The following is a 13901-nucleotide window of genomic DNA, read 5'->3' as shown; positions in this document are numbered from 1 at the left end:
AAAGCACAAGGGAATTCACGGGAAAAATAGTTTTTAACCTCATGATTCTAAATTTTCAGTTGCAAAACCAATTCCAATAACTCCGGAGAAAGTTGAACCGGACACGACTCTGAAGATTGTGGAGTCCCCTAGGAAATTAGTCGCGTCAACTCCCAAAACGGAAATCGAGGAAAAGATCGACAAAATCGCCGAGGAGGATGAGTTGGTGGAAGTGATTCAAGTGGTTGAGCCTGTGAAACCAACGCGTAGCGGTCGCACACCAAGAGCAGCAGCACCAGCTGCCAAATCTACCCCGAAAATTGACCGTCGAAGGAACCGAGGAAAAGGCCGGGCTGCGGCAGTTCCAGAAAGCGAAGAGAAAGTGGAGGTCTTCATGGAAGTTGCGGACGATAAGGAGGAGTCAATGAAGGTCGAGGATAAGGTAGAGGAGAAGGAGATTGAAGTCGAGAAAACGGATGAATCCGTTGATAAAGACGATTCGAAGGATTCCAAGGGAAAACTGGAACTCAAGAACGAACTCCTAGCGGATTGGAGTGAAGATGAGCAGGATGATCAGGAAGATTCAGCAAAAGAGGACGAGGCAGTTAAAAATGAAGAACAAGTTAGTGACTCTAAAACGGAAAATGCAGCATCAAACTCACTTGATGCAAGTTTGGAGAAATCGGTTGACTGTTCGCCACAATTGGCATCCCCAGTGTCATCAGGAACAACTATTAAGTATCGTAATATTCCCAAGAAGCAGAAGCGAGAGTTCATCGAAGTTACGAATGATCAGCCAGCTGCACCAGTGACAAGTACAGTAGAGAAATCGTCTAGCGAGAGCAGTATCAGTACGACAGCGGCAACCTGCGGCGGAGATACTACTTTAAATACCTCGGACAAAACCCCGACCTCCAACGAAAGTTTCTTGGAGCGACCCATAAGTGCGAAACAACGCATTCTTGACAGGGCAACTCGCGGTTCCAGCAAATCCATTAGTAGTGACGAAACGAAGCAGGAATCGCCAGTCAAGGCAGCGACGCAAGAATCTCAGCCGGCAACGGATGACGACTCGAAGAAGGAAACATCTTGTTTCGACTTTAAGGAAGATGAGGATGAAGAGGTTGTGCTGAACAAGTCTCCTAGAAGGTCCCTCTCCAACAGGCGTGACACTTCCCTGGAGGTGAGCACCGGTGTCGTAGATTCGGTCAAGGAACAAGAGGAATTGGAGCGAGCTAAGAGGGATGTCGAGTTGAAGAACAAAGTAGAATCTTTGCTTTGCGAGACTAGCCTACCAAGCTTGCCAGAAATTCCGAAAATTCCAAAGGCTCCTTCACCCGGGCCATCATCGTCTACGGAGACAACGTCTCAGCTCAAGGAAGAGATCGATCGGAATCGCACCTTACCACCGAAGGAACGTGGTAAGCGCATATTCAAGACGCGCAACAAGATCATTGAAAACGAAGCTATTGCACTCGAGCAGTCAAAGGCTATCGTGATGGATTTCGTGAAAAAATCTCACGAAGAAGAGCTAGCAGAGCTTCTAGAGCAGCAAAAAGCTGAGGCCAAGCTCAGTTCGGAGTCTCCCACGACTACTAATGATGACTCACAGGAATCTGTGCTGTCCAATGAGCCTACGCGGTTTGAAAACTCCGAATTCGCCGCGATAAAATCCAAGCGAACGAAGATCTCACAAGCAGAGAATGTGTTGGCATTGACTAACCTTGCTCAGGAACCTTCAGTCAGCTCTACTAACGAAGCGAAGGATACGGCAACGGAGCCCATGACAGTGTCGATAAGTAAGGAGCAGCTAGCTTTGGAAGCGCTGACTGCCACTGCTACACCTACACCGAAAGGACGAAAGGGTAAACAGAGGAAATCCGCTACTCCGATTATCGAAAAGACAGTCGAGACAATTGTAGAATCGGAAGCACGGGTCGAAGATGCTACTCCCAAGGGCCGGAAGAAGAGGGGCGTTGAGAAACAGGCCTCTGAGATGGTAGTGCTTGACGTGTCTAGTTCTGCTAAGCATGAGGTAGAGAAGGCGGTTGAGATATCTCAACCGGAACCAGAATCACACGTCAAAGAAACGACCTCTAAGGGAAGGAAGAAGCGAGGCGTTGAGCAACAGAGCTCTGAAACGACTGTGCTTGACGTGTCTAGTTCTGCTACTCCTGAGGTAGAGAAGGCGGTTGAGGTGCCAGAACCGGAGCCAGAACCACGCATAAAAGAAACGACCTCTAAGGGTAGGAAGAAGCGCGGCGTTGAGCAACAGGCCTCTGAGACACCTGTGCTTCATGTGTCTAGTTCTGCTATGTCTGAAGTGGGAAAAGCGGTTGAGATCCCAGACCCGGAACCAGAGTCACGCGTCAAAGAAACGACCTCTAAGGGTAGAAAGCAGCGTACCACCGAGCCTCCAAGCTCAGAACTGACAAGTAACGATGCTGAGGCTGGACAATCAGTAGAAAAGACGCCACCACCGGAAACACCTGCTGTTGAAACGGTTGTACCCAAAGGACGGAAGAAACGAGGTACTGAGCTACAAAACTTAGAAGTCTCATCGCCACTGCCCAAATCTCATCGGGTTGCTACTGTGGTTATCGAAAAAATGGTCGAAGAAACGCCAGAGCCCGAGTCACAATCGCACGTTGCTGAAACATCGCTCAAGAGTCATAAGAAGAGAAGTGGCGGCGAGGTTCAAAGCTCAGATGTGGTACCAGAAGTTGACACGACTAAAGCTGACGAACCGGTCGTAGAGACTGTAGAACCGGAAGTAGTACCGAGCGTAGAAGTTACGCCACCCAAGGGAAGAAAGAAGCGAAGCAGCGAACTCCAAAATCTAGAACTGATGGCGTCTGACACGCTTCGAGTGGTGATTGAGACGCCACTGAAAATAAGCCCGGAACCGGAATATCAGCCACCAATTGAAGAGGCAACACCCAAGGGCCGAAGGAAGCGCGGTGGAGACATTCAAGACGCTGAATCGGTGACCATTGAGGTGCCTGCATCAACTACTCCTGAAGTTGAAAAAGCTCCGGAAGTCCCAGAACCGGAAACGCCACTGCCGAAGGGAAGAAGGAAGCGCGGAGGTGAAGTGCAGAATCTAGATTTGGTGGCGCAAGATACGCTTCGCGTGGTGATCACCAAATCCGATGAGGGAATTGCGGAACCACTACCCGAAGCGGAAGTCGCAGATGTCACCGTCAAGGGTCGAAAGAAGCGAGGTGTTGAGCTTCATAAAGTGGAAGAACCAGTTGAAAAAACGTTAGAAGTTCCAACCCAGGAATCAGTTTCGAGTCATTCAGTTGTGTCCCCTAAGGGTAGGAAGAAAAGAGGCTATACTCATCTCCCAGACGTAGTCACTCAAGAAACTTCAATTTCTGCAGCGGAAGTAGTTGAAAAGCCAGTTGAAACAGTTCCAGAGTTAGAGCCAGAACAGCCAGCCCAAGTTGTAGACACCCCACTCAAAGGTCGAAAGAAGAGAGGCAATGAGGTGCAGATTTCAGATCCTATTGTGACTGAGAAACTAGTCGTTGAAGCCCCAGAGCCAAGCGCCGAAGTTGCTCAGGACAAGACGAAGGAAAATGAAGAGCCCCAGTCGGCTGACAAACCGATCGTCGAAACACCTCCCGCTGAATTGACATCCGAGAAGCAGATCGAAGATTCTCATGAACCACAAGCTGAATTACAACACGAAGATCCATCTCCTAAGGGACGAAAGAAGAGAGGTGGAGAGCTCCAAAAGCTCGACCTGACGGCCTTGGATACACCTCGGTCACGTAGAGGCAGAGGCGCCAAGGTCGAAGAACCCACAGTAGTACATGAAGAACCGGAACAGTTGAAAGAAGAGCAGCGTGTTGAATCACCAACTTTCCCAGAGAAACACCTTAAGTTGAAGCGAGCCAAAAAAGACGTGGAAGTAACGGATGAAAATGTTTCCAAAACTCATCATGTGGAAGAGGTTCCAAAACCGGACACTCTTCCTCACCCTGTGGATGAACCAAAGGAAGAACCCAAACCGACAAAATCGAAACGATCCAAGCAGCTTCAGCAGAGGTTGGCTGATTCGACAGCCGAAGATATTCCGGTGGCTTCTGAGCCACCAGTTCCTACTAACGAAAAAGTCGAACCTGCTATTCCGGAGCAATCCGAACCGACGCCTGTCGTTAAACATCAACCCATTAAGATGATCATCAAATCCCGAGGCAGAAAATCCAATTCAGAGCTGCTCTATGAGCCAAATGTTGTATCTGCAGAACCGAAAGAGGACGAAGTCAAAGAAAAACTCCCAAAATCGCCTAAGAGTTCCAAGAGGAAAAAGGCATCGGTTGAAGAGTCTGTGGATGTTCCACCACCACCTGTTAGTACTCCATCGTTTGATACGATTGTTGAAAGTAAGAGTTCATCCAAATCTCCCAAGCATAAGCGACCCAAAATTGTCGAGGAACCTCCCAAACCAACGGAAGATTTCAAAGTTTGTGAGGATAAGCCACAGGATCGCGTGCCAAGTGGTCCATCTGACACTGATCTTCAAATAGCGGAGGCCCTTATCCATTTACCGAACGTAACTCCTCCAAAACACGTCGAGGGCGACCAAGAGATGGCAGAAACGAAACCAAACAGCAGCTCACCTGTGCTGACTGCAAAAACAATCAATCCTAGAAAGAGACATCTGCAAACACTGATGAGTAGTCCTGAACTGACGGAACAACCCAAGCCCCCGAAGCAGGAGGAAACCGTAACCATTCCAGAAAAAAAGAAACGCGAAACTGTGCCGGTTGTTAATGTGGCAGCCGCAGAAGAACCGACTGCAACTGACAAGATCGGCTCCTCGCAGATGGATGAAGATAAGTTTGACATCGACAACATCCCCATCGTAATGGACGACAGCGAACTGCTAGAGGAGTCGACCATTTCGACAACGACATCTAATCAAAAGCCAATCGAAGAGACTTCCCCTCAAATGCCAGCAACAAAACCCATGTTGAAAAAGATGATGATTGTGAAGAGTAGTAACGGGTCCCCGAAAATAATCGTTCCGAAGGAGTCCCGAGACACGGTTCAACCTGTGCCGAAAAAGAATCTGGGCATCAAATCTTCCACTATTACCATCAAACCTCCGGTAGATCAATTATCTCCGAAGCCAACCCACTCGCCAGCTCATTCACCACCGATCCGAGGAACGCAACTCGTACAGGCCAATAGCGTAGGTCAGATTGTGATCACCAGCAAAGGGACCGTCTTCACGACCCAATCGCCCACAACCTCAACAACCAAATCCAGTCGAAGTGGCTCCCCTAAAACCCACGTAACGCCGGCCAAAGCTGGAAGCATCGTCTCTTCAGTAAACAGCGTGAGCACCATCAGTAGTTCAACTTCCAAATCTTCTCCACCTCCTGCATCGCTTACCGTTCATCGAACCGTTGTTGAACCACCCGTCAAATCTCCCCCTGCCAAGATTTGTGTGCAGTCCCAGGAAATCATATATCCTCCGACCAAGTCGCGGCCATCAACGACAAAGCCACAACATGACACATCATCATCCGCAGCGAGCCAGAAAAAGACTTCATCCAGTAGCACATCTCCGCCAAAGAAAGTTCTCATCAAAAAACACACCGATGCCCATTCTCCTACAAGTAGTGGCAAACCTCTTTTCTCGACCTCCAAGGGAAATCCCATTACTCCGCAACCGGCCACTTCCTCGGCAGTAAGTCCCGGCAAGAAAGCTCACAAAGTGATCAAGATTTCTCCCCAGAAACTCAAAGAGTTCACCCGGCTGGGAATGGTGGAAGACAAAGGACAGGGTAAGGTACTCACTGCCAGTGGCATGAAGAAATTCCGCCAGGAACAGTATCAACTGCAGAAGCAACAAAGATCAAGGCCTGAGGAGCCCAAGAAACTACCAAGGGCAGATTCCGTCGATGAAGAACCATCCACATCTACCCCAACGCCTCCTCCACCGAGCGAAGCCCCGGCGGAAGTTGTAGTGGCTGCCGCAGCTGATTCTTCAGTAAAAGAGATTCAACCCATTCCGGCCGACACGGAGGAACTCACCGAAGTCGGTCTCGCTACGACGTCTACCGAGTCCATGGAGACATCACCATCAACAGCAGAAGTAGCCGTGTTGCCGGAACCATCATCTACCGAGGAAAACGAAGCAGACGCAGCCGTGAAAGAACCGGAAGCTGAGAGCACGGAAGCCGAAGTACCTTCGCCACCGGTTGAGGCTCTCGAGTCAGTTGAGTGTGCCCCGGTTGCAGCGGTAGAAGTTGCAGCCGAAGCGTCCGAGTCCGGTTCCAACGTGCAGGAATCCTCCCAGTTGATTGCCGTTCCTGCGGAAAATTTCGGCGGACCGTCCAATCTGTTCTACCTTTGCTCAGTGCGCGAGGAGGGCTTCGTCCCGGTTAACAACGAGCTGCTCTACTTGGATTCATCCAATCAACTGGTGGCACTTCCGGAGAATGCCTCCGTCGAGGACATTGTGAATCAGGCTGAAGTGTTGGAAATTCCGACGGGCGGTGATCAAGCAACGGTGGTCACGGCAACGGCGGCCGTCGATGCCGAGGGAGGCATCGAGGTTGGACAGCAGAACATTTTGCTGAATACTCAGGACGGCCAGCAGATCATACTGGATCAGCAAAGTTTGATGGCACTGGCAGCTGGAGGTGATACGTCCCAACTACTTACTCCCGATGGGCAGCAGATTCTTCTACAGGGTGAGTAACCTGGTTGGAGGGGTTGTAGGTTTGGTGCTTTTTAGTGATCTTTAGTTACTTCCTGCATGCTCATTCACTAGACTGGTACCAGTACGCGATTTTATACATTAGAATGGTCCAGCCTTATATGGAAAATCTGACAAGTCCGGAACTTTAAATCTTGCACGTTTAAATAATAGTTTGGATGCCTTGTATTACTCTCTAAAAGTTTCATCTCATCAGGTTTACGGGAAAGGGGGGTCCGTAGCCTTGAGGTTACGCTTTCGCTTCATAAGCGGAATTCATGGGTTCGCTCCACAGCCCCTCCACAAAAAAAAAAAACCGTCCAACCACCAGAAGACGCCGCACGGAGGACCGTGCTTTGGAGAGCACATCCATCCTCCGTCAGTTTCAGATGGTGACTGAGACAAACTGACCCTCTTCTATGGCAGCTAGCCTCAAACGACTCAGGAACACGGCGAAAATGAACCACCGCAAGAATGGACTATGGCTTATGGAAATCCATTGGACTAACAGCAGAGCCCTCTCCTACCTGCTCGGTGTGAGAGTAAAAGAGTAGAAGAGAGTGAAATAACATGTAAATATAGATTAGTTAAAAATAGAACTGTATCGGTAAAGAAGATATAGAAGAACTGATTCCGGCACAGTAGTGGCCACGAGCACAAAGTGCCTTAAAAAAAAGGTTTACGGGAAGTGCCTAGCTGAAAAAAAGTAAAAAAGTGAAGTGAGATGAACGCAAAAAATGTACTTTTACTACGCCTTCGGGAAAACGCAGTAGAAATGTGATGCATTCTCCGAACGACGAGCAGAAAAAGAAGCAGGAACAACGATGGCTGAAATTAAAATGCATGCCCTGACTGCGCGCCGGAATTCTGTCGTTGCAAAGCTACAGCGAATGAAGGATATGGTGGGTCAAGCTGGGTACAACAGTGATTACCACCTCGAAACGTACTTGAGACGTGTCGATTATACGACAAATACAACACAATTCAGAATAAGGTGTACGCCGAGTTTCCCGATCAGCTAATGGAACAAGAGCAATAATTGCAATAATTGAATTATTCTTCATCGAATTTGAGATTGCCTACGAGGATATTCGAGTTGAACTTTGTCAAGCAATTGATGGGCTCCGAAAAAAATGACGATCCTACTAAGCTGGCAGTCACAGAAATTGTTCATCAGCAGCCAACCGTTGTGAATCAATTTCCCGGATTGTCAAACGTCCCGCCTACCAATTTTTGACGGTGCGTATGAGAAATGGTTCCGCTTTAAACAATTGTTCGAAGAACTCATGCAAAAGCATCCACATCTCTCGGATGCGACCAAGCTACATTACCTGCAGCAATGCCTGAAGGGAAAGGCGGAAAGCGTGCTTAGTGACCAGATCGTGAACGAAAACAATTTCCAGATCGCCTGGCACGCACTCGAGGAACGCTTTGAAAATCAAAGGACCATCGTCGATGTGCACATCGGAGGACTATTAAATCTACGGAAGATGTCGAGAGAATCGTCTAGTGAATTGCACCAGCTCGTCGATGATTGCAGTCGGCATGTAGATGCATTGAAGTTCCCTGTTGATGCAGGGAATGTCAGAACAACTAGTGATTTCCCTTCTAACATGCAAACTCCACAATGCAACCGCAGCTTTGTAGGCGAACACCGTACACCAAAAGAGCTTCGAAATAATAAGGGGACCACAATTCCTGCATAATCGTTGTTTTGTTTTGGAGCGCTGTAAGGCTAAATTCAAGTACAAGTATGTGGAAGCGAGAAAGCCGAAGACACGTTCCAGCTACGAAACCCATGCAGCGTGTACACGGCAGTTGTGTTTCAATTGCATGAAACGTGGCTATCGTGTCGGGCAATGCAGATCACGAGCGTGTACGGTCAGCGGCTGCGGAAAACGGCACCATACCTTGTTGCATTATGTGAACGGCCCCCAGGAGAAGCCGGTTCCAACTGGAATCGTAGAAGAGCAAAAAGGCATTAACAGTCAACAATCGGAACAGCACACTGACTAAGCAAACCTCACGGTTTCGAACATCAGCACTGTAATGTCGTCGCAACGAGTTGGTGAAAAGCAAGTACTTCTTTCAATCGCTGTTGTGGTGGTGCAAGATGCCAGCGGAACGTATCTTTTATGTCATGCATTATTGGACTCGGGATCTCAGTCAAACTTTCTCACCGAGTCTGTCGTCCGACAACTACGGTTGCATCGTGAACGAGTTCGAGCGCATCAAGCAGTTGCACGAGTTGCTGGTCTCGCAAGTTACCGGTTGTCTTCCAACGCATACGTTAGACATATCACAGTGGCAAATTGTTTCGGATGTGCGTCTAGCGGATCCAAGGTTCAACGTTCCTGCTAAGGCGGATATGCTCATAGGAGAAGAATTGTTTTTCGAGTTGCTGTTATCGGAGTGTTTTAAGGTTAAGGATTGCCAAATTATGTTATGGAACACCAAGCTTGAATGGATTGTGAGTGGAGCGTTTGCGAGTATCCAGCGAACGGTAGTGGTATCCAATGTTACTTGCCTGGAAGCATCGGATTCGAATCTAAACAGTCTGGTGCAACGCTTTTGAGATCAGGAAGAAGATTCGGATACGGCGAAGAAGAACACTGAAGACTGACAATGCTTGGACCATTTCGCCAAAACATACCGTCGCGAAGAAGGCCGTTTCGTAGTACGTCTACCCTTCCGGAACAATTTGATTCAGTTGGGGGAGTCCCGTGCCATAACTGAAAGACGATTCTATCAGTTGGAGAGAAGGCTCAACATGAACGCCGTACATAAGAAGCAGTACTACGCGTGTGAAGGTCGATGACACTAGTACCACAGGATTTTACTTGCCGCATCATGCAATTGTAAAACCCTCAAGCTCGCCAACCAAGCTACGCATGGTGTTTGATGTGCACGACGTGCTGATGAGCAGACCTGCGATCCAAGACACCCTTACAGCGGTAGTTCTACGTTCCCAAAAGTACAAGTTTCTGTTTTCTGCTGATAAAATTAAGATGTTCCGGCAGGTGCGATTAGATGGCAGGGATTCGTGCTATTTGAGAGTGCTGTACTGAGTAGACACAAATGCGAAGCTGGACACTCTCGAATTGAAGACGGTCGAGGATCTTTTCGTAAAGGAAATTTTCTCGATTCCCAGAGCATAGAGTATCTTCGTACCTGCCACAAGATATACACATGCAAAAATGGTCAATCGGCAAAGAAAGCTCTCAGTCAATAACTGTGGAAGTGCTCAGAAGAACATTAATCTGAGAAGCAAGCTTTGTCCCAGTTGGGACGTATCGCCAGAAAGAAGAAGAAAGATAGAAAAAAAGGAAAATATAGTTTTTGTAATACGGCTTTTGGGCTGTCTCACGTTGTCAGCTGCTCAAGTGCAATCAAACATTACAAGGCCGGATTACACAGATCTTGTGATTTGTACCTATCTAGTTGTATAACTTCCTTCTTAAATTCAAACTGTAGTTGATACAACTAATGATGATAGATGATAGCATGTGTCGGTAGAGTTTGAAAATAGTAGCCTTTGTTAATTTTCCTTACGTTATTTTTCAAGACAACAGTATTTCTAGATATGTTAGTGTACTTCAAGTAGTTAGATCTCGTAAAGCATAGCATTAGCATTTGTTTCATTTTATATAACTCTCCCACAAAACCCACCATCCTCAACCAATATTTCGTTTTTCCTTCTTTTTTATCGTTTTTGTGTTCTCTCGTTTATAGGTAGCATACTCACCACTTGCGACTCGGTCGAAGAAATTGAACCAGATACGGCTTAATCGAAATGAGAATCCGTTCCATAATATTCACGCATGCCCCTATGCCTACCTACTTACCTAAGCACTTATTGTACACTTTGTCGTGCTTTGCTAATCTTCTATAGATATTATTGGTAAACGAACACGCAGTGTAGTATTTTTCGTTTCGTTGACATTTCCAGAATATGTGTTTGTGTGATTTTTCGCTTAAATTTTCTACTGCGTTTAGAAACATTCAGTTATTGCAAGACAATTGAGAGACATCGACTATTATTTCGCTGTGTTTAACACGTTTCTCATTGAATATTTTGAACGGCACGATAGCTATTCAGATAGGAAAGCAGTTCTCATATAATTAATACATTTTGAAAGCCGTTTGGATTGTTAGGTGATTATAGAACGAAGCCACACCTCAAATTTTCAAGCGCACAAGACTTGAGAACCAAATAGCGCTCCGCGTTGAAAATTTATCCCATTAGTCAGCACCAGCAAGCAAGTAATTTGATTGATGATTGATTTCAACGCGAACAGTTGTCAGATTCTCCTGTCTTGTGCAATTGAAAATTCAAAGTTTGGCCTCGTTTTATAATCACCTTAAATCTACGATGAACGTTAATTTCATTTGCATTCTCCGTTGTAACAATTTTAGATACCGTATGCATAAATATTTTTATATTTTTACATTTTCTAATTTTGATTCGTAATTAAGTACAAAATATGAGACATTGTTATTGTAAGATATAAGAAAACTATACATTTTATTTAATCATTATATTGTGTGTATCGGCGTATAATTAAAACGAACAAAAATATTACAAAAAATGTGGAATTATTTTGAATGAAGTGTCCAAACAAACCGAAAAATGTCTTATGTTAAATATCCAAACAAACTTGTGAGTGTTGCACTGTAATAGCACCATTTGCAGCAATATGTGTACCGTAGAAATGTTGGAGAAAGAATCCGATAGTAAAATTATAAAATAAATGATTTGAACTTTATAGCAAATGGTAGTGAAGCTCTAAATTGAATAGGTTGTTAAGTATTGTACTTCTGGAGTCGGTCTTCTGATACCTGATCTTACAAATTACTTTTTTTTCTTGAACATAAACATTATAATATAACTGATATCCAGATTCAGATACCCCATACAGTATTTTTATAGTTATTTGAATGCTGTTTCTACCATTCCATTAATGGTACTATGATCGTTTTCATTGTAACCATGTGTTCAGTATTTTTATGATATCCAAACCATTCAATTTGATGTGGACGTTTCTTATCTAAAATCCGTTTACTGTTTCTACCATTTCATGAATGATTCGGTTATGGATTTCCATTGTAACTAACTGGATGGTTTTACCATACATACATTTCAAAGTATTGTGTAGGCTATCCCGAATTTCTTTTAAATTTTTAACATTTTTAAACAGCATATTGGCGATCAAAAGTGATGTTAGGTTGCGAAAGTTTTTCAAATGGAAATTAATATTTACGGTATCCCGTGCCTTAATTTTAAAATTTAAATTAATATTGACGGTTTCCTTTGCCTTAAATTGCAGAAATCTTGTCAGTTAAATGATTGTGGTGATTTTTCTTCCAAAGTTATCACTAGAAATTTTTATTAAGATTCATCAATCCCTATTCTAGAAGAGAGCCATCTACGCATTTTAGCTTTGCGTTAGATCAGCAATTGAAATGAAAATGGATTAGAAGCTTGCATAGATTAAGTTTGCTCTAGTTCAAGAGGTTGAGGAACAATACATACTGGCTTGAAATTTTGTCAGTTTCTTATCCAATACTTACCCAAACTCAGACTTCAAACGTTTAATTACCTTAATTTCAAATATTAGGATCACTCACATGTTATTCGCTTTCTCGCAGAACGTCTACACTGAGCCAACTCTCTTGTTAAAGGGTATATGGTAGTCATATAATTCTGCACTATTAGAATTTCTTATGAAAGTCACCATAGTATGGAAAAGTATGTTCGAAGGTATATGCGTGACATATAAGAAACCTTTTCTACATCCATGTCCATGTTATATGCAAAAAATATACCAAGTACGGACCAAGAGAGTATGTAAACATCATTTGCATTCCAAATACATGCTATTGCAGCCAAACAGAAGATCCATTCGTAAAAATTGTATCTTCTAAGTGCAACTAACGTACTTTTCATTAATATAATTAATAGTTGATACGGTGAGTGATACTATCAAACTAACAAATTACGAAAATTGTTTTCATTATTCTATTGTTTTTACTGTTTCATCTACATGGTATCTGCTATTAATAACTTACAATGCTAATTTCCTTTCCTGTCCACATATGATAGATTCCAGTATGTTGCCCAATACTTAGCCATTCTTGTGGGGTCTTGTGGGGTGTTCATGAATGTTCAGCATTCTCCTGCAAAATGAACAATATTCAATTTTATTTTATGTTCAGTAAGAAATTGTTAGAACATATTAAAAATTTATACTTACTTTACATTGCCAATAAGATCTTTATCGTTCAGGTTTGATCCTAACAATTTTCAGGATACAGCTTCTGAACGAGCGCTTGGGTCGAACATGCTGCAAAGAGAGGAAAGAGAAGAACTTTCTGTAACATTGTAACTACGGTGTCAATTCAATATGAACAGCAAAACTTACCATTTATTATTTTCAAAAGGCAAAGAGAGAACTTCCTGATTCTTCAGTAATCTTGCCTGTTCGTAAGCTATTCTCCATCTGTTGCGACGACTGAATAAAATCATACTGGTGATATGAAGAATACGCATATGCCAATCGCAATGCCATTGAATCCGTCGAAACTATGTACGAAACATGTACCGGTTATATGTTCAATGCATATAACAACAATGTTAGCCAGTGACGATAATATTCACTAAGCCACTGTTGAATCAGAAATGTTTGACAGATGACACGGATATGAATCCATATGAATTTTATGCAACATAGATACAGTTGAATGGATATGGAATTTCTAATAAAATATTCGGTTCGATTTATTTCAGTGTAATGTTCGCACAATTTATGAAAACGTTCTAAAACCCACTGGTAATTAAGTGTGTAACTTGTTGTTTCTGAGCAAATAGATGATAAAATATACAAACTATCACATCTGTGGGATAGAGGATGACCTTCACTTCATCATATCTTTGTTCATTGATGTGTAAACTCATTCATATACACTGAGCCAACTCTCTCGTTGAAGGGTATATGGAAGTCATATAATTCTGCATTATTGGAAAATCATATTAATATTAGCATGGGACGGAAATGGGGATTACAAGTTATATGCAACGCATATGATAAGACTCGCGGATATTGAAGTTATAGTTAAATGCATTACATTTAGCCTTCACAAATACGTTATTCATTTGATTACACAATAATGATCAAACACAACTGCCGATCCAAATTTAAAT

At 44.1% G+C, this 13901-nt stretch overlaps 1 protein-coding gene and 1 long non-coding RNA gene across 7 annotated transcripts in view; one reads left to right on the top strand and one right to left on the bottom strand.

The window, feature by feature from the left end:
• Window positions 1-13901, top strand: part of LOC5574875 (titin) — a 46884-nt gene that overhangs the window by 13950 nt on the left and 19033 nt on the right. For 5 of the 6 annotated variants that reach the window (XM_021849396.1, XM_021849397.1, XM_021849392.1 and 2 more), the window contains exon 6: window positions 60-6695. In XM_021849396.1, coding sequence (XP_021705088.1) covers window positions 60-6695 — 6636 coding nt within the window. Of the gene's footprint in view, window positions 1-59; window positions 6696-10432; window positions 11265-13901 lie in introns of those variants that run through there. The other variant, XM_021849398.1, reaches the window with a different exon arrangement.
• Window positions 12111-13571, bottom strand: LOC110677825. Its single transcript, XR_002501217.1, has 3 exons — window positions 13123-13571; window positions 12955-13044; window positions 12111-12877 (listed from the first exon to the last, which is right to left on the bottom strand). It is a non-coding gene; the product is annotated as an uncharacterized LOC110677825 (long non-coding RNA).

This window comes from Aedes aegypti, chromosome 3, assembly GCF_002204515.2.
Source record: "Aedes aegypti strain LVP_AGWG chromosome 3, AaegL5.0 Primary Assembly, whole genome shotgun sequence".
Taxonomy (NCBI): Eukaryota; Metazoa; Arthropoda; class Insecta; order Diptera; family Culicidae; genus Aedes; species Aedes aegypti.
Note: the sequence above shows the minus strand (reverse complement) of the source record. Positions and strands in the feature narration are given on the sequence as shown.